The 19,962-nt window shown below is 47.3% G+C and overlaps 1 protein-coding gene across 4 annotated transcripts in view; it reads right to left on the bottom strand.

Annotated features, from left to right (window-relative positions):
* The window catches only part of myripb (myosin VIIA and Rab interacting protein b), a 172,090-nt gene that overhangs the window by 15,388 nt on the left and 136,740 nt on the right, over positions 1–19,962 (bottom strand). For 2 of the 4 annotated variants that reach the window (XM_036944256.2, XM_090199850.1), the window contains 6 exons: positions 11,929–12,009; positions 11,448–11,545; positions 10,835–11,176; positions 7,625–7,799; positions 6,649–7,319; positions 4,966–5,733 (listed from right to left, as the gene is read on the bottom strand). In XM_036944256.2, coding sequence (XP_036800151.1) covers positions 4,966–5,733; positions 6,649–7,319; positions 7,625–7,799; positions 10,835–11,176; positions 11,448–11,545; positions 11,929–12,009 — 2,135 coding nt within the window. Of the gene's footprint in view, positions 1–4,361; positions 4,422–4,965; positions 5,734–6,648; positions 7,320–7,624; positions 7,800–10,834; positions 11,177–11,447; positions 11,546–11,928; positions 12,010–19,962 lie in introns of all 4 variants that reach the window. The other 2 variants (XM_090199851.1, XM_090199849.1) reach the window with 2 other exon arrangements.

Below are 19,962 nucleotides of genomic sequence, written 5' to 3' on the forward strand. Positions count from 1 at the left end.
CATAATTTCCCATCAATTCCCATTATTAAAGTGGCTGGAGTTGAGTCAGTGTCAGTGTCAGTGTGTTGGCAGCAGCCACTCAATGTTAGTGGTGGCTGTTTAACAGTCTGATGGCCTTGAGATAGAAGCTGCTTTTCAGTCTCTCGGTCCCAGCTTTGATGCACCTGTACTGACCTCGCCTTCTGGATGATAGCGGGGTGAACAGGCAGTGGCTCGGGTGGTTGATGTCCTTGATGATCTTTATGGCCTTCCTGTAACATCGGGTGGTGTAGGTGTCCTGGAGGGCAGGTAGTTTGCCCCCGGTGATGCGTTGTGCAGACCTCACTACCCTCTGGAGAGCCTTACGGTTGTGGGCGGAGCAGTTGCCGTACCAGGCGGTGATACAGCCCGCCAGGATGCTCTCGATTGTGCATCTGTAGAAGTTTGTGAGTGCTTTTGGTGACAAACCAAATTTCTTCAGCCTCCTGAGGTTGAAGAGGCGCTGCTGCGCCTTCTTCACGATGCTGTCTGTGTGAGTGGACCAATTCAGTTTGTCTGTGATGTGTATGCCGAGGAACTTAAAACTTGCTACCCTCTCCACTACTGTTCCATCGATGTGGATAGGGGGGTGTTCCCTCTGCTGTTTCCTGAAGTCCACAATCATCTCCTTAGTTTTGTTGACGTTGAGTGTGAGGTTATTTTCCTGACACCACACTCCGAGGGCCCTCACCTCCTCCCTGTAGGCCGTCTCGTCGTTGTTGGTAATCAAGCCTACCACTGTTGTGTCGTCCGCAAACTTGATGATTGAGTTGGAGGCGTGCGTGGCCACGCAGTCGTGGGTGAACAGGGAGTACAGGAGAGGGCTCAGGACGCACCCTTGTGGGGCCCCAGTGTTGAGGATCAGCGGGGTGGAGATGTTGTTGCCTACCCTCACCACCTGGGGGCGGCCCGTCAGGAAGTCCAGTACCCAGTTGCGCAGGGCGGTGTCGAGACCCAGGGTCTCGAGCTTGATGACGAGCTTGGAGGGTACTATGGTGTTGAATGCCGAGCTGTAGTCGATGAACAGCATTCTCACATAGGTATTCCTCTTGTCCAGATGGGTTAGGGCAGTGTGCAGTGTGGTTGAGATTGCATCGACTGTGGACCTATTTGGGCGGTAAGCAAATTGGAGTGGGTCTAGGGTGGCGGGTAGGGTGGAGGTGATATGGTCCTTGACTAGTCTCTCAAAGCACTTCATGATGACGGAAGTGAGTGCTACGGGGCGGTAGTCGTTTAGCTCAGTTACCTTAGCTTTCTTGGGAACAGGAACAATGGTGGCCCTCTTGAAGCATGTGGGAACAGCAGACTGGTACAGGGATTGATTGAATATGTCCGTAAACACACCGGCCAGCTGGTCTGCGCATGCTCTGAGGGAACGGCTGGGGATGCCGTCTGGGCCTGCAGCCTTGCGAGGGTTAACACGTTTAAATGTCTTACTCACCTCGGCTGCAGTGAAGGAGAGTCTGCATGTTTTCGTTGCAGGCCGTGTCAGTGGCACTGTATTGTCCTCAAAGCGGGCAAAAAAGTTATTTAGTCTGCCTGGGAGCAGGACATCCTGGTCCGTGACTGGGCTGGATTTCTTCTTGTAGTCCGTGATTGACTGTAGACCCTGCCACATGCCTCTTGTGTCTGAGCCGTTGAATTGAGATTCTACTTTGTCTCTGTACTGACCCTTAGCTTGTTTGATAGCCTTGCGGAGGGAATAGCTGCACTGTTTGTATTCGGTCATGTTACCAGTCACCTTGCCCTGATTAAAAGCAGTGGTTCGCGCTTTCAGTTTCACACGAATGCTGCCATCAATCCACGGTTTCTGGTTAGGGAATGTTTTAATCGTTGCTATGGGAACGACATCTTCAACGCACGTTCTAATGAACTCGCACACCGAATCAGCGTATTGGTCAATATTGTTATCTGACGCAATACGAAACATGTCCCAGTCCACGTGATGGAAGCAGTCTTGGAGTGTGGAGTCAGCTTGGTCGGACCAGCGTTGGACAGACCTCAGCGTGGGAGCCTCTTGTTTTAGTTTCTGTCTGTAGGCAGGGATCAACAGAATGGAGTCGTGGTCAGCTTTTCCGAAAGGAGGGCGGGGCAGGGCCTTATATGCGTCACGGAAGTTAGAGTAACAATGATCCAAGGTTTTTCCACGCCTGGTTGCGCAATCGATATGCTGATAAAATTTAGGGAGTCTTGTTTTCAGATTAGCTTTGTTAAAATCCCCAGCTACAATGAATGCAGCCTCCGGATAAATGGATTCCAGTTTGCAAAGAGTCAAATAAAGTTTGTTCAGCCATCGATGTGTCTGCTTGGGGGGGGGGATATATACGGCTGTGATTATAATCAAAGAGAATTCTCTTGGTAGATAATGCGGTCTACATTTGATTGTGAGGAATTCTAAATCAGGTGAACAGAAGGATTTGAGTTCCTGTATGTTTCTTTCATCACACCATGTCTCGTTAGCCATAAGGCATACGCCCCCGCCCCTTTTCTTACCAGAAAGATGTTTGTTTCTGTCGGCGCGATGCGTGGAGAAACCCGCTGGCTGCACCGCCTCGGATAGCGTCTCTCCAGTGAGCCATGTTTCCGTGAAGCAAAGACTCCAGAAGACCGCCTCGTTTCCCTCTTTTTCGGAGTTGTTTTTTTGGATCGCTGCATGGGATCCATTCCGTTGTCCTGGGTGAAAGGCAGAACACAGGATCCGCGTCGCGAAAAACATATTCTTGGTCGTACTGATGGTGAGTTGACGCTGATCTTATATTCAGTAGTTCTTCTCGACTGTATGTAATGAAACCTAAGATGACCTGGGGTACTAATGTAAGAAATAACACGTAAAAAAACAAAACACTGCATAGTTTCCTAGGAACGCGAAGCGAGGCGGCCATCTCTGTCGGCGCCGGAAGTACATCTTTATGGGGTATTGTGTGTACAGTTGTAGCCAAAAGTTTTGAGAATGACACAATATTAATTTTCACAAAGTCTGCTGCCTCAGTTTGTATGATGGCAATTTGCATATACTCCTGAATGTTATGAAGAGTGATCAGATGAATTGCAATTAATTGCAAAGTCCCTCTTTGCCATGCAAATGAACAGAATCCCCCAAAAAAACATTTCCACTGCATTTTAGCCCTGCCACAAAAGGACCAGCTGACATCATGTCAGTGATTCTCTCGTTAATACATGTGTGAGTGTTGACGAGGACAAGGCTGGAGATCACTCTGTCATACTGATTGAGTTCGAATAACTGACTGGAAGCTTCAAAAGGAGGGTGGTGCTTGGAATCATTGTTCTTCCTCTGTCAAACATGGTTACCGGCAAGGAAACACGTGCCATCATCATTGCTTTGCACAAAAAGGGCTTCACAGGCAAGGATATTGCTGCCAGTAAGATTGCACCTAAATCAACCATTTATCGGACCATCAAGAACTTCAAGGAGAGCGGTTCAATTGTTGTGAAGGCTTCAGGGCGCCCAAGAATGTCCAGCAAGCGCCAGGACGGTCTCCTAATGTTGATTCAGCTGCGAGATCAGGGCACCACCAGTACAGAGCTTGCTCAGGAATGGCAGCAGGCATGTGAAAGGTTATGTGATAACGTGCAAATCCACATGTGAAATAAAATGAGACATTAGGCAAAACGTGACAATTTCACGGGAAATAATGTGATTTCCACATATGAAATCATGTGGTTTTTCCGTAAGGGTACAAGCTAATGCAGTCGGCCTTTTATGTCTAAATTGAATACAGCATGAAAATAAAAGAGAGCCGCACACCCTAGGAGCTCAGACGCAAAAATGTAATACCAACGTTTCGACAGCCAAGCTGTCTTCATCAGGGTACAATAAATTGAATACAGCACCATCAGCTTTTCACTCATGGCTCCATCTAGTGGCTTTGAATAACAATTATACCTGATTGTGTCCAGAAGTCCCTAAAATAGACCACATCTAGATAAGAGCAAACCTACGTCCCAAATGGTACACTATTCCCTACACGCACTGGTTAAAAGTAGGGTGCTTTTTACGACACAACTGACGTAAATCAGAGAGAGAGCGTGACTAATATCACGATGGCCCCTGACAAAACAACCATGTTTCACTTGATGATACCTTACTGGTGACAGAGTGTCTAAGAATTGTAAGAAGTGAATCATCAGATAGACGCAGTGTGTGTGTGTTAGTGTGTGTTGTCCACCACAGAAATCTGATTAATTTGATTGTTTTGGGGTTGCATCACGTGAATGTTAAGGTTGGGACTGTGGTTAGTCATGTCGCATACAAGGTGTGTGTGTGTGTGTGTGTGCATGTGTGATGTCCTGACTGACTGTATTATAGAGACAGTAAATCTCACCTGCTGTAAGAGAGAGGAGAGCAACTGTAGCCTCTGCTGTAGTTCCACCCCATTCTGTCTCTCATGACAGACAGACATGCGCGGACGGACAGATGGACGGACAGATAGACAAAGGAGAAAGGGAGACAGGGGGGGAGAGATATCGAGAGAAACGGGAGAAAGACAGATGTGGGACACGGATGGCACAGAAAGATGTGGATGAGAGAAGAGGTGAGAACGGGTAGGCGAGGAGGGAGGAAGAGGTTCGGGATGAGTAGAAGGTACAGCCAGAAGAAAGGGAGGGAAAATAAAGGAGTGACCGAGAGAAACGAGATAAAGGAGAAACAGAGAGTTTAAGATAAGAGGAAAGATAACTCAGGGTAGCCGCCTGCGGTGTTTAGGTGACGACACAAACAGGACATACAGGTCATGTATGATAGGCTAAAGCCATAGAGATGTACTAAAGAGCTCATCTCCTATCTTTTCCCATGCTAAAACAGGCTTTGGGCCAAACATCCCTATCCAAGTATCCATATCCCTATCCTTAGATTTGGCCCTCTTTCCAACTCTATGGCTAAAGCTAAATATGAAAGAAAGACCTCCTATTCTGCCTCTCTCTGCTCACCTGTCCGTCACACAGCATCCCTTCCTGGATAGATGGGGTAATTGCAGGCGAGGAGGGCGTGGATCCTGTCTTTTCGTTTCGGTCTTCCACTTCTTCCCCCTTTCTTTCAGTCTCTCTGTCCACCTCTTTCCTCTGTAGTCTCTTACTTTGCCTGTTCTTCTCCACTGTCTTATTTTCCCTGCCATCTACTTTCTCTTCCAAACTCTTTCCTCCTCTCTCCAACCTCCTCTCCTTCACTCTCTCCTCCTGTCTCAATGTCAGACCTTCCCTTAGTCGCTCTCTCTTTTTCAGTTCCGGCCCGTTCACTGACTCAAACGTCTCTCGCTTCGTCCTATCCCTACTTTTACCGCTCTGTCTCTCACTCTGTCTCTGGGGATCTCGCTCTCTCTCAATCTGCCTCAGCTTCTCTTTCTGTCTGTCACCTTCTCTGTCTCTCTTTACGGGACTTTTGATTGGCTCATCCTCGGACGAGCTTGCTACTTCCTCGCTGCTGGCTCGTCCAACCAGCTGGCCCAGTTTGGAGTAGAGCTTCTGCTCCAGTGTGTCTCCCGAGCCGGGCCCAGAGCTGCTGGGGGACAGGGGGCCAGGGGCAGGGGCCATGCAGTTAAGGGAGCTGGGGGCCGCAGAGTTAGGGGCCACAGTATCCTGGTTCTTGGGCTCGAGGGTCATGACCGCAGAGGAGGTCTCGGGCACGGGCCCCACGTCAGGCCCAGGCATCTCCTCACTCATGCCACTCTTCAGCAGGGCGTTCAGCAGGAAACTGTTCTCCTACGGGCGGAGATGCAGAGAAAGACAGAATGAAAGAGAGAGCAATAGGGAGACCTTCATGCTTATCTCCTTCCATATGAAAAAGCATTGTCCTTTCCTGCCACCTAGTGGTGTACTAATGTTTCACAACAGTCTCATGAGGGTTGACTAAAAGACTACACTTTTTTTTTCTGTTGTTGTTGTTGAGATTTATAACAACTAGAATGAGGTGTAGTAAAGGTGATTAAAACAACTCTGTACCTACTACTGCCAATGTGAAGAGATTTGCAAAGAGATTTACATTGACATTTAAAAAAAAAAATGTTTTACCCCTTTTTCTCCCCAATTTCGTGGTATCCAATTGTTGTAGTAGCTACTATCTTGTCTCATCGCTACAACTCCCGTACGGGCTCGGGAGAGACGAAGGTTGAAAGTCATGCGTCCTCCGATACACAACCAACCAAGCCGCTGCTTCTTTAACACAGCGCACATCCAACCCGGAAGCCAGCCGCACCAATGCGCCGGAGGAAACACCGTGCACCTGGCCACCTTGGTTAGCGCACACTGCGCCCAGCCCGCCACAGGAGTCTCTGGTGCACGATGAGACAAGGACATCCCTACCGACCAATCCCTCCATAACCCGGGCGACGCTAGGCCAATTGTGCGTCGCCCCACGGACCTCCCGGTCGCGGCCGGTTACGACAGAGCCTGGGCGCGAACCCAGACTCTGATGGCACAGCTGGCGCTGCAGTACAGCACCCTTAACCACTGCGCCACCCGGGGGGCACCACATTGACATTTTTGTGGTTTAGCCGACACTGTCAGCCAGAGAGATTTCCAGTCAGTGCATTCAACCAAGCTAGATAAGACAACCACATATCACAGTCATTGCAAGTAAAACCTTCCTCAAGGCTTTGTGAGTGAATGTCCTCCCACCTGTGCAGATGACGAATAAAGGGGTTGTGTGTGTGTCTGTGCGTGGGCCTGGTTCCCCGCCAGCTCCCTCTTGCTCTTCCTGCGTCTCCGCGACCTCCTGACGTGGTTGCTTTGCCCACTGTCCCCAGTCACCTTGGGGTTAAAGTTCACATCCAGCGCCTCCGGGTGGAGCGAGTACAAAGGGAGTTTCTGGTGTTGATGCTGATGATGGTGGTACTGAGCTTGCTGGGGATGAAGATACGGGTCCTGGTTAGGGCCTGTCTTCTTCATTACGTTCTGGAGGGGTTTGCCGGGTTGGGTGGGGGGTACAGAGGAACACTCTGAGTCAGAGTTGAGGGTCTCGGTGTTGGTGTACTGGCCCGAGGAGGGCGATGTGACCGGGAGGTGGACCGGGGTGTACGTCCACTCAGGGTCGTGCTGGGAGTCCGTGTAGTACGTCTCGTCGGAGAGTTTCCGTTGAAACTGGCGCAGCGCGGCCCCCCAGCCCCCCTTGTCGTCCTCCTGGTCGGATTCGGGGCCCATCTCGTCGTAGGCCGAGACCACGTCGGACTCTTTCTCCAGGACGCTGAACACCAGAGACTTTCTCTTGGTCAGCAGGCTGGGACGGGAGTGCTGAGAGCTCTGCAGAGCGATCCAGTTACCGTCCGGGCTCTGCAGCACCGAGGACGCACCTGTACATACAGGCACAGATAAACATATCTAGAGCTTTACGTAGGTGACAAACACAGCATTCTTCCTGGGAGTGCAACGGTATGGAATTGTCCTGTTGCATGTAACATGTTTGACTGTACAGAGAGACGTGACAGTACTGACGTGTCTTTGCATGTAAAACGTGACAGTATGGACATGTCTCTCTGGGTTGAGCGTAGAGCGTTATATTGTGCGACAATACGGAGGATTTTGCTCTGGGCATCTCTAATATGTGTGTGTGCGCGACTGTATTAGGGATCCATGTTTCAGTGTGTGTCTTACTTACTGGAGTTGTCTAGGCGGTCCACACTCTTCCAGCTGGGCAGTGAGGAGGCCCTGGCGGTCTCCTTCTTCAGAGAGGCGTAGTCCTGTACCCCTCCAACTCCCCCCGCCCCTACTAGTGCCTCGGTGTTCTTCTCTGGAGAATCGTCACTGGTCAGGGAGAACGCAGACCGCGACCTCTGTGCGCACACACACAAACACACACACGTAAATGATAGACTACAACACTTTAAAAACAACAAGTGCTGAAAAGGTGACACAGAATGATGAATTTTGGGCCTACCAGCCAAGGAAAGTTTAAAATGTAACAGGCACAGTGGCAACATTTTGTTCCGGGAAGGAATTTTCCACCCTCACTCCAGTTCCAGCTTAGGTACAAAAGATTAGCTTGGTTTGTTTGGGTGGCAATGTGGATACCACTGACCACAGCCTGGTCTTCACTGATCCAACTGAACTGGTCGTTTGGAAAAATCTCAGAAGGTATTGTAATGTAAATGGCAACTGGAGTTTGTGTTCTTCCGGCATCCTGGTACATTGTAAGACTGACTTTCAGGTTACGTCCCAAATGGCACCCGATTCCCTACAAAGTAGTATACTATAGGGAATAGGGTGCCATTAAGGGATGCACTGCCAGTCCAATGGATGTAATTCATATAAAGAGTCTGCAGGGGGCACCAGAGAACTACAATCTGTGTATCAGAGAACTACAATTACAAACAAAAAACAGTGTATGAATAACTAATCTCAACCAAATACTACTAAATCTCTCCTTAAGGACGTACATACACACACACACACACTCACTCTGCGCTCATTCATAGGCAGAGTGTGTGTGTGTGTGTGTGAGTGAGTAAGTGTGTATGTGAACGCCATGTATGTGTGTATGTGGGCGCCTGTGTTTGTGTCTGCGCACGCTTTGTGTGTGTGTGTGTGTGCCTGGATGTGTGTGTTTGCAGAGCATTTATAAAGGGAACCCATCCCTCTGTGGGCCAGGGCGTGGAGGAGAATCTCTGTGTATTTCTGCAGGACTTTGATCATGGTTGAGTGTAACAGACAGACTGGGACAGGAGACGGGCTGGGAACGTAGCTTTGATTCCACACTGCTGCGCCTGCCTCACACACACGGGACGATAACAAATCTCAGCCAGGTCCCCGCTGACTTCCCCTGTGAAACACTGCCAGGTGTGTGTGTGTGTGCGCGCGTGTGTAGAGGTTTCCCTGGAAAGCTACTGTATAGCTCACAGGTACAAACAGGTGACAGGTTACACAGCCCTCAGTAGAGGACCATTCATGGGAAAATCTGCCAGCACATTTAAAGTAATTACATTTGTTCTTTACCAGACCTCAACCCTGTCTGTCCCCATATCTCCTCACTTAAGGCCAATAATTCCCTGCCCTGACCAGGGAAAAACTCTGGATCCTAGTCATACCCCGAAGTTCCAGGCCCTACCTACAGGCTATATTTAAGGGCCCAGTTTTTCCTGGGTCAGGTCAAATGGTCAGGACAAAGGGTAGGGTAGTGTAGGTAGTGGAGCTTAAGCTTCTCGCATGCTTCCCACTCAAAACAGTTCATGCACATATTATGACAAATTGTGGTTACGTTTTCGTTAGTTTTGGTGTTCAGCAGGGTTTATTTTCAGATGTTCAAGCACACAACAAGTCGTAGTTGAGTAGACAAAGTATACGCCCCTTTGTAGGTGATTGGTCAATAGAACTACTCCTAGTATGAGTGGAAACTATGGACGGGATTCTTCAATGAAATGTTGTCAGTCAACATGAGACAACAATTTTTTTTTTACTTGAGAAATACTGCTCCAAACATTTGACTTAAACATAAAAACCCAGCCCCTATTGAATACACAGTGGGATATTGGTTATGTTGCACTTTCTAAGGCTTCCACTAGATGTCAACCGTCTTTAGAAACCTGAATTGGGCTTCTACTGTATTGTGGGGCCGGATGAGAGCTCTTTGAGTCAGTGGTCTGGCAGACAGCCAGGTCCTGGTCATGCGCATTTCACATGATAGCGACCTGCGTTCCATGGTATTTCTACAGACAATGGAATTCTCCGGTTGGAACGTTATTGAAGATTTATGATAATATCCTAAAGATTGATTCTATACTTAGTTTGACAAGTTTCTTCGACCTGTAATAAAACTTTTTTGAAGTTTATGTCCCACGTTCGGCTGGACCTGCACGAGCGTTTGGATTTGTGTACTAAACGCGCTAACAAAAGTAGCTACTTGGACATAAATAATGGACATTATCGAACAAAACAAACATTTATTGTGGAACTAGGATTCCTGGGAGTGCATTCTGATGAAGATCATCAAAGGTAAGGGAATATTTATAGTGTTATTTCTGATTTCTGTTGACTCCAACATGGCGGATATTTTTATATTTTTCTGAGCGCCGTCTCAGATTATTGCATGGTTTGCTTTTTCTGTAAAGTTTTTTTGAAATCTGACACATAGGTTGCATTAAGGAGAGGTATATCTATATTTCCATGTCTAACAATTGTATTTATCGACATTTATAATGAGTATTTCTGTAAAATGATGTGGCTCTGCAATATCACAGGATGTTTTTGGAACTAGTGAACGTAACGTTCCAATGTATACCGAGAATGTTTTATATAAATATAAACTTTATCAAACAAAACATACATGTATTGTTTAACATGAAGTCCTATGAATGTCATCTGATGAAGATCATCAAAGGTTAGTGATTATTTTTTATCTCTATATGTGCTTTTTGTGACTCCTCTCTTTGGCTGGAAAAATGGCAGAATTTTTCTGTGAGTTGGTGGTGACCTAACAATCGTTTGTGGTGCTTTCACTGTAAAGCCTGTTTGAAATCGGACACTGTGGTGGGATTAACAACAAGAGTACATTTAAAACGGTATAAGATACATGTATGTTTGAGGAATTTTAATTATGAGATTTCTGTTGTTTTGAATTTGGCGCACTGCACTTTCACTGGCTGTTGTCATATCGATCCCGTTCACGGGATTGCAGCCCTAAGAATGTACTGTACTGTACTGTAGTGTAATGTACTGTAGAGCAGTGTAACATAGCATAGCGTAGTGTAGTGAAACATAGCATATCGTAGTGTAACGTAGCGTTGAGCATGGTAGCGTAGTGTAGCATAGCTTAGTACATGGTAGCGTAGTGTAAGGTAGTGTAGTGTAGTGAGGGCTTCCTAACCAGACTGACCCAGAGGGAATAGGAACTCTTGAGGTGGGCCTGGTTGGCCTGGGCCAGGGTGCTGTGAGGGGGCTGGCTGGGGGAGGACATCTCACTGCCCTGGGGCTGGCCCTGGCTCTGGGGCCAAACAAAGTCATACTCTGTCTGCATCTCTGAACGCTTCCTCCTCTGGATGATCTGGGAGAGGAAAGGAGAGGAGTGGAGCAAGAGCGAGAGAGAGAGGGCAATGTTAGATGTGACCGAAAACTCCACACCAGACTCTAAACGTACTTTTTGTACGATGGTCGTGGCAAGTTCCTCTATAAGCTCCTCTTTGTGGTCCCGTAGGTAGCGAGCCTCATTCTGCTTCTCCTGCAACACAGAGACATCAAAGCCTGGTCAGAACTACAGAAAAACAAGCACCAAAACCAAAATAAAAAAGAGACATGGTGAGAGAGAGAAGAAATGACTTATTTTTTACTGTTATTGTTGTCATTATCTCACGTCGCTTTAGCAACAGTGGCCTTGTCATTCATGCTAATAAAGCTGATCTGAATCTGAGCGAAACAGAGAGAAAGAGAGAGTGAGACAGAGAGAAATAGAGAGAGGGAAACAAACACACACACAAGGACTATTGTCTCACCAAGCTGTCAGTAAACTCCTCTGCCTTGGCGATGGCTTCCTCTATGGCCTCCTCAGCAACACGCAGGGCAACAGTGAGGGTCTCTGCCATGCTGTGTCCTGCAAACAAACACACACACACATTTACTTGCAGCCCTTCAGGAGCAGATTTAATTACAGATATATCTGCTTGTGCAGAGCAAAGTGGTTTGTTTACAGGCTAATGTCAGGGCTGTGGTGATTCACACACGTGGCCGACTGGGAGGGTCACAGACCTCTTGACCAAGAGGACCACGCAGTGGGTGTGTAGTACAACACCCCCTACGATAATGCTGTGTCATGCGGTGGGTATATGTAATGTGCTAGCCTGGTGAAACGGATATACATGCTACAAATGATGCTTATTCATTTGTTGGTTTCCATGGGTGTATGCCAAATGACACCCCATCCCCTGTGTAGTGCACTACTTTTGACCAGGACACCACCTATATGGGGTTGTGTACCTTCACTCTGCCTGTAGAAGGTGGAGTCACTGCCACACACGCTGCCATCGTTGCCATTGCTTCCGTCGTGAACACTGCTTTCTGCGGGGGACACAGAGACGCAGGTACAATAACAACACACCTAATATATATAGAGTCTTTTATCCAAAGCGACTTACAGTCGTGCGTGCATACATCGTCGTACTGGTAACCCCAGCTCGGGAATCGAACCCACGATCCTGACGTCACAAAAGGGCCATGCTCTACCAACCGAGCCACACGGGACCGCCAGAGGAGAGGTTAGAGGTCAGCATCGGTTGTGCTGGGAGGAACCTTGGCTCACGCTGCGAGAACCTCTCATCACCCTCATCAGCAGAGGAGAGCAATGATATGAGACAGGAGCAAAGAGCAGAGAACCTGTGCGACGGCTTCAATTCATTTTAACCTATCCGTGAACCCTTTTTTGTGTGTTTGCCTGTCTAGTGTCGTCTCTTCATAAACCACACCGCTTTAGCGCAGAGGGCCATTTGGTGGCGGATGTGTCCCATAGGGCTATCTGTTTTCTCCAGGAGGTCTTTCATCAACTCTTTACTTCCTCTCATGGGACAAATCAACTTCCTCCAATTAGCAGCTTAGAGCCACAGCACTGGGAATATGACTGTTGTCACAGTTATCACCCTGCCATAGCCTGTGCCCCCGAAGGACTGAACTATGTGTGTGTGTGTGTGTGGGGGGGGGGGGGGGGGGGGGGGCTGTGATGGCTTTCACGGTGACACAAAGCACTCAGGAGTCACGGCAGGCCACTAGGAATGATGTCTGTGTGCAGTGAGGCTGAAACTGCAGTGACATTTCGAGCCCGGCAAAGAGACAGTGCTAGATTTGCTTGTGTTGGTCTGTCTATCTGTCTGTCTGTCTGTAGTGGGACTCTGCTTGGTCGGGCACAGGACAGGTTGCCTTGTGTTTTAAACGTTTTAGTCCTCTCCTGGCTTGGGTTAGGGTTAGGGAGTAGTTAGGGAGTAGTCAGTGGGAATGGTATTTCAGTTCTTCTTTGATCAAGACAAGAACTACCAACGATACGGGTGGACTCCTGGACTCATGACGCAGGCAGGATGGGGTTAGGGTCATTAAATATTGTGTGACTCAAGGGACGGGTGCGTGGCGGGCGGGTTGAATGTAGAGAAACAATACCTTCGAAAATCCATAAATGTATAATTATTGCGCAATATATATAGGCTACCTTGAGGTTTTTCTTTCATTATTGTAGGCCATCTGGTATTACTGCATGAGCCTAAACTTGAGGGTTTAACTGTATGTGTGCCAAATAGCCTTTACAGCCAATCTCCAAATAATGCTTTTGGGAAGGGCAGAAGAAGTTCACGTCAAAATCCACGGAGGGAAAAAAGGACATTGTCGAAGTTTAATTCAATAACACAAAAGCTGTTGAAAATAAAGAAAAGGGAGGGCCAGAAAAGTCATGTTTGGAAAAGATTTGATGAAGTGGTAAGAGAGGATGCTAGCAGTGCCGGCTGTGTTATGAATGAGGCCCAGGGCACGTCAAGGGAACTGTAGCCTGCTGTTTAGATGGGTTAAATGGAAACGGATATCTGGACATTGACTAACCAGCATAACCTACTGTTTTCTGGCAAAAGTTCTTTGATAATATTCGTCCCGTGCAAATCGACATCCCTGTGCTTTGAGAGAAATGTCTGAGTTTGACAAGTGTTGCTCGCGGTTTAAGCAAAGAAAACAATAACCGGTTTCGATAAATTGAACAAAGGGCTGCGCTTAACCTATATATGAATGGCCTACATCTATCAACTTTCACAGTGAATGCTTTTGTTTACATGTTTTGTGCGAATTAATTGAACATCGCCAAATGTATAATTCAAAAATATCGCGCCTCTGGAATAACCCACATTCTGGGATAAGACAAAGTTATCTGGTAATACTAGTCTCGTGTGAATAGGGCTATAGCCTTACTAATAAATACTGCAGATCTAAGCATTTCTTGCAGTAAAATTATTCACCAAATGTAGGCAACATTTGGACTTGGGAACAGGAGTGAAGAAATATGATTTATTTATTTCTGCATCTTGAGAGAATGCGATGCTCAGTTAGACACCATCTGTAGAGGTGCCGTCTTCATCGTAAAAGCATCATGGACCTTGATAGTATTTCAACCACATAAAATATGCACGGAAGCCGAAGTGAAATCTTAGCAGAAAGACGTTGGGGTCGTTTTCACAGCTTCAGTATTTTTCTTACAACCGGTCAAGCCAGAGAGTCGGGTCTACCACATATAGTAGGGCGGTTGTGGATGGATTATTAGTAATTGCGGGCGGGTGAACAAACAGCTGACCTCGCGCACCACTAATCTGTATCCTCATCACCGTCTGGTGTCCTCCATACCTTCCTCTTCCTCTCCGGTTCCTCCTCCTCTTCCTGTGATCTTTTTTTACCATCCCACCACTACTCTCTGGACTTTGTTTGCCCATTTGCATTTGATGTATCCTTCTGATAAATAAGTGAGAATCGTTGGGCCCCACAACTCCAACCACAGCACATGGTTGAAGTCAGCTCCCTGACCTTCAGGTCAGCTTCATTAAACGCAACCCCAGGGCCTCTCGCTCTTTCTCCTCTGCTCAGTTTTAGATGCAGGGTGTGTGTTTGCCTGTGTAGCGTCGTCTCTTCATAAACCACCCTGCATTAGCGCAGGGGGCCATTTGGTGGCGGATATGTATCCCAGGAGGTCTTTCATCAACTCCTTACTTCCTCTCATGGGACAAATCAACTTCCTCCAATTAGCAGTTTAGAGCCACAGCTCTGGGAATATGACTGGTGTCACAGCTGAAGTTATCACCCTGCCATAGCCTGTGCCCCGAAGGACTGAACTATGTGTGTGCATGCAAGGACTGGGGCTATAACGGCTGTAGCCGTGCCACGAAGCACTCGGAGCCTGGCAGTGGGAGTCGAGGCAGGCCACTAGGAGTCCTCTGAGTGTCTGTGTGCAGTGACTCTGAAACTGCAGTGGTAGGCTAGGCAATCAGACAGTACTAGACTTGCTTGTGTTGGTCTGTCTGTCTGCCTGTAATGGGACTCTGCTTGGTCGGGCACAGGACAGGTTGTCTTGTGTTTGAACTGTTTTTAGTCCCCTCCTGGCTCGGAGGGTGTGGTCAGTGGGAATGGTCTTTCAGTTCTTCTTTGATCAAGACAAGAACTTCCAAACGATGCCATCTGTATCCACGTCACCGTCCTGTGTCCTCCCTTACCTTCCTCTTCTGTTCCTCCTCTTCCTGTCATCTTTCAACCATCCCACTACTGATCTATGGAGTTTGTTTGTCCATGCGATGGCTTGTTTTATCCTTAGGATAATAAGTGAGAATTTTGGTCTCCCACCTCAACCACAGGGCATGGTTTAAGTCCCCTGGCTATGTCTCGACCACTCCAAGACCTCTCTCTCTCTCTCCTCTGTTTGAGATGCAGGGTGTATGTGTGCGTGTGTGGTGTGTGTGTGTTTGGCTGCCTGCCTGCACATTTGACTTAAAGGAGACAGCCAACAGCAACAAACAGTATATCACCCAGCACAAATCAAGCCTGTAATCATGTATTTAGTAGGACACGGACATACGATGACACTGCCGAGATAACCGAGTCCTACACTCTTAGAAAAAAGGGTTCCAAAAGCGTTCTTTGAGGAGGGATAGGTTTCTACAAAGAATAGTTTTGAGTTTTGCTCCTAAGAACTCTTTATGGAAGACAAGGGTTCTTTGTTAGGCAAAGAGTTCAACCAATAATATTTTTTATCCTAAAGAACCGTTTTTGGAAGAAAGGGTTCTTTGAATATTCCTTGGAAGGCAAGAAGGGAGTAAAACCCTCAAAACCACACCTATCATCAACCTTGTTGTCAAGAGACTGGACATTGGCAAGAAGAATGCTAGGGAGTGGTGCACGGTGTGCCCGTCTCCGGAGTCTGACCAGAAGACCGCCTCGTTTCCCTCTTTTTCGGAGTTGTTTTTTTTTGGGGTCGCTGCATGGAATCCAAAAAACATATTCTTGGTAGTACTGATGGTGAGTTGATGCTGATCTTATATTCAGTAGTTCTTCTCGACTGTATGTAATGAAACCTAAGATGACCTGGGGTATTAATGTAAGAAATAACACGTAAAAAAACAAAAAACTGCATAGTTTCCTAGGAACGCGAAGCGAGGCGGCCATCTCTGTCGGCGCCGGAAGTTGAAGGTCCACAGACGATGCAATCTCAACCACACTGCACACCGCCCTAACCCATCTGGACAAGAGGAATACCTATGTGAGAATGCTGTTCATTGACTACAGCTCGGCATTCAACACCATAGTACCCTCCAAGCTCGTCATCAAGCTCGAGACCCTGGGTCTCGACCCCGCCCTGTGCAACTGGGTACTGGACGGGCCGCCCCCAGGTGGTGAGGGTAGGCAACAACATCTCCTCCCCGCTGATCCTCAACACTGGGGCCCCACAAGGGTGCGTTCTGAGCCCTCTCCTGTACTCCCTGTTCACCCACGACTGCGTGGCCACGCACGCCTCCAACTCAATCATCAAGTTTGCGGACGACACAACAGTGGTAGGCTTGATTACCAACAACGACGAGACGGCCTACAGGGAGGAGGTGAGGGCCCTCGGAGTGTGGTGTCAGGAAAATAACCTCACACTCAACGTCAACAAAACTAAGGAGATGATTGTGGACTTCAGGAAACAGCAGAGGGAACACCCCCCTATCCACATCGATGGAACAGTAGTGGAGAGGGTAGCAAGTTTTAAGTTCCTCGGCATACACATCACAGACAAACTGAATTGGTCCACTCACACAGACAGCATTGTGAAGAAGGCGCAGCAGCGCCTCTTCAACCTCAGGAGGCTGAAGAAATTTGGTTTGTCACCAAAAGCACTCACAAACTTCTACAGATGCACAATCGAGAGCATCCTGGCGGGCTGTATCACCGCCTGGTACGGCAACTGCTCCGCCCTCAACCGTAAGGCTCTCCAGAGGGTGGTGAGGTCTGCACAACGCATCACCGGGGGCAAACTACCTGCCCTCCAGGACACCTACACCACCCGATGTCACAGGAAGGCCATAAAGATCATCAAGGACATCAACCACCCGAGCCACTGCCTGTTCACCCCGCTATCATCCAGAAGGCGAGGTCAGTACAGGTGCATCAAAGCTGGGACTGAGAGACTGAAAAACAGCTTCTATCTCAAGGCCATCAGACTGTTAAACAGCCACCACTAACATTGAGTGGCTGCTGCCAACACACTGACACTGACTCAACTCCAGCCACTTTAATAATGGGAATTGATGGGAAATGATGTAAATATATCACTAGCCACTTTAAACAATGCTACCTTATATAATGTTACTTACCCTACATTATTCATCTCATATGCATACGTATATATTGTACTCTATATCATCGACTGTATCCTTATGTAATACATGTATCACTAGCCACTTTAACTATGCCACTTTGTTTACATACTCATCTCATATGTATATACTGTACTCGATACCATCTACTGTATCTTGCCTATGCTGCTCTGTACCATCACTCATTCATATATCCTTATGTACATATTCTTTATCCCCTTACACTGTGTACAAGACAGTAGTTTTGGAATTGTTAGTTAGATTACTTGTTGGTTATTACTGCATTGTCGGAACTAGAAGCACAAGCATTTCGCTACACTCGCATTAACATCTGCTAACCATGTGTATGTGACAAATAAAATTTGATTTGATTTTGATTTGATCATTATCATATTTCCCAGCATGCTCCATTACAGGTTGATTTTCAGAATTGTTTGTTTCAATGTCTGTGTTTGTGCTGGGGGTTCTATGACGAACCCTACATAGAGAGTTCTAGGTAGAACCCTCTGTAAAGGTTTCAACCTTGCACCAAACCAAAGAACCCAACATGGTTCTACTTGGCACTTTTTTCCCCCTAAGAGTGTAATGAAGGAAATTAAGCATGCACGGGTACCACAATAATGCCCTGCAAACAAACATGATCACAAGATGGCGGCCATGTGGCATCTTGTTTACTGGCATTTTAGGTGGCTCCACAGAGTAGATACAGTAACGCTTCTCTGATTGTTTCTTTCTTTCGTTTTCTCTCTTTGCTTTCTTTTCCGTCTCCACGCTCACTTTCCATCTCCTTTTCTCTCTTTATCTCTCTCACACACAACCTCTCTCTATGTCTCCCATTCTCTTTCACATACACTCACTCACACGCAGGCACGCACGCGGACATGCATGCATGTATTGCTGATGAGTGCGTGTGTGCTTTGCTGAGGATGTGAGAACTATTATCTAACAGTGTCATTGTTGCAGGGGACCCTGTCTGTCATCACTCACAGCATCAACATGTCCACTTCCCGACGCCTCACCGCCCAGACAGACAGTCAGGGGAATCCCACAAATGTACCCATGACCCCGACTAACCTGTGCTCCCGCACATTGACTCTGTACCAGTACCCTCTGTATATAGCCTTGTTACTGTTATTTTATTGTTGCTCTTTAATTATTTGTTACTTTTCTATTATTATTTTTTTTTAATTTATTTATGGTTTGCTTCAGTTTATTTAGTAAATACTTTCTTAACACTTGTTTTTTCTTAAAACTGCATTGTTGGTTAAGGGCTTGTAGGTAAGCATTTCACTGCAAGGTGAACCTGCTCTATTCGGCTATTTGATGAGATGACAAAACACATGATTGATGACATGCTACTTGACAATCCACCACAGCATGCATTGCCATTGTTATGACCCTCTCCTGTCAATCATTTAGACCCTCCAAGCCTTCACACTGGGCAGAGCCCCCCCCCCCCTCCCCGCCTCTACTGGGCGTGTCCTCCTCAAAGCTCATGTCATCTCATGTCTAGGGCCCTGTGTTTTGGTTAATCATGCCAGATGACCTGAATTTGAACCTTCTTTTAAACTGTCGCCTTTTCTTTTTATGTCAGATGGTCCAGCACCATCCTCAGACAATTGCTTTCACTTGTGGCCCAATTCTCATTTCTGGAAAAGGCCATGTGACATGACTAACCAAAACACAGGGCCCTACTCATGTCAAATGATTATAGAGAGATGGAAAGAGATAACCATCTCCTTTGTGTTCCTCCCTGTTCCTATTTCATTTCCTCTCACTGACCACGGTCTTACCTTTTTTCCACTCAAGGATCGGAAGAGGAATCACTCGATATTACCATGGCAACCCTGCAGACGACAGCACCGGTCTGTGTGTGTGTGTGTGAGTGAGTGAGTGAGAGAAAGAGGGTGTGTGTCCTGTCAGTAAAGAGCACTCAAAGCTGAAGTTCCTCCAGCAGCAGGAGAGAGAGAGAGAGAGAGAGAGAGAGAGAGAGAGAGAACAACTGACTCCTCCATCTGCTGGATGCTGTAGTGTAACATACTGGCCACCAGGGGCACTGCAGCTCATGAGACGTTACAGCAGCCATTAGGGTTTGAGACGAGAGGGGATTTCTGTTCTGTTCTCAAACTATTAAATCTCTTCTGACACTGACAACGCCTCTGTCATATACTATGTGTGTGTGTTTGTGTGTGAGAGAGGTGTGTGTGTTTGTCCTTAAACCTCGTAAAAGGTCTGACGGATGGCTACTGACAGATCAATGTCTTTGACATTACATAACCCCCCCCAAACACATGCACAACTCTCTCTTTCTTACACACCCTTATACACACACACACACGCACGCCTTCACTCACCCCATCACACAATCTCTTTTATACACAAACACCCTCTTCATCCACCACTGGCCAGCCAATGGACACAGTCTAGATGGTCCTAATCCCTGAAGTTGGAGGGGGTAATCCTTGTGTAATATTAGCAGACAGCTAGTGTTAAGGCCGCTGCTCAGCAAGCATAATGGGGGAGAGAAGAGAGTGGTGATGCTACTCGGTCAGGGTGGGGTGGTGGTGCCGCTGCTGGTCTTGCTGGCTAGTAATCCCCTCCGTTGCAATGGCCACTTTGTCCTCTGAGTGATTAGTTCCTGCTGTGGGAA

Source organism: Oncorhynchus mykiss, chromosome 15, assembly GCF_057628025.1.
Source record: "Oncorhynchus mykiss isolate SJ-2025 chromosome 15, ASM5762802v1, whole genome shotgun sequence".
Lineage (NCBI taxonomy): Eukaryota > Metazoa > Chordata > Actinopteri > Salmoniformes > Salmonidae > Oncorhynchus > Oncorhynchus mykiss.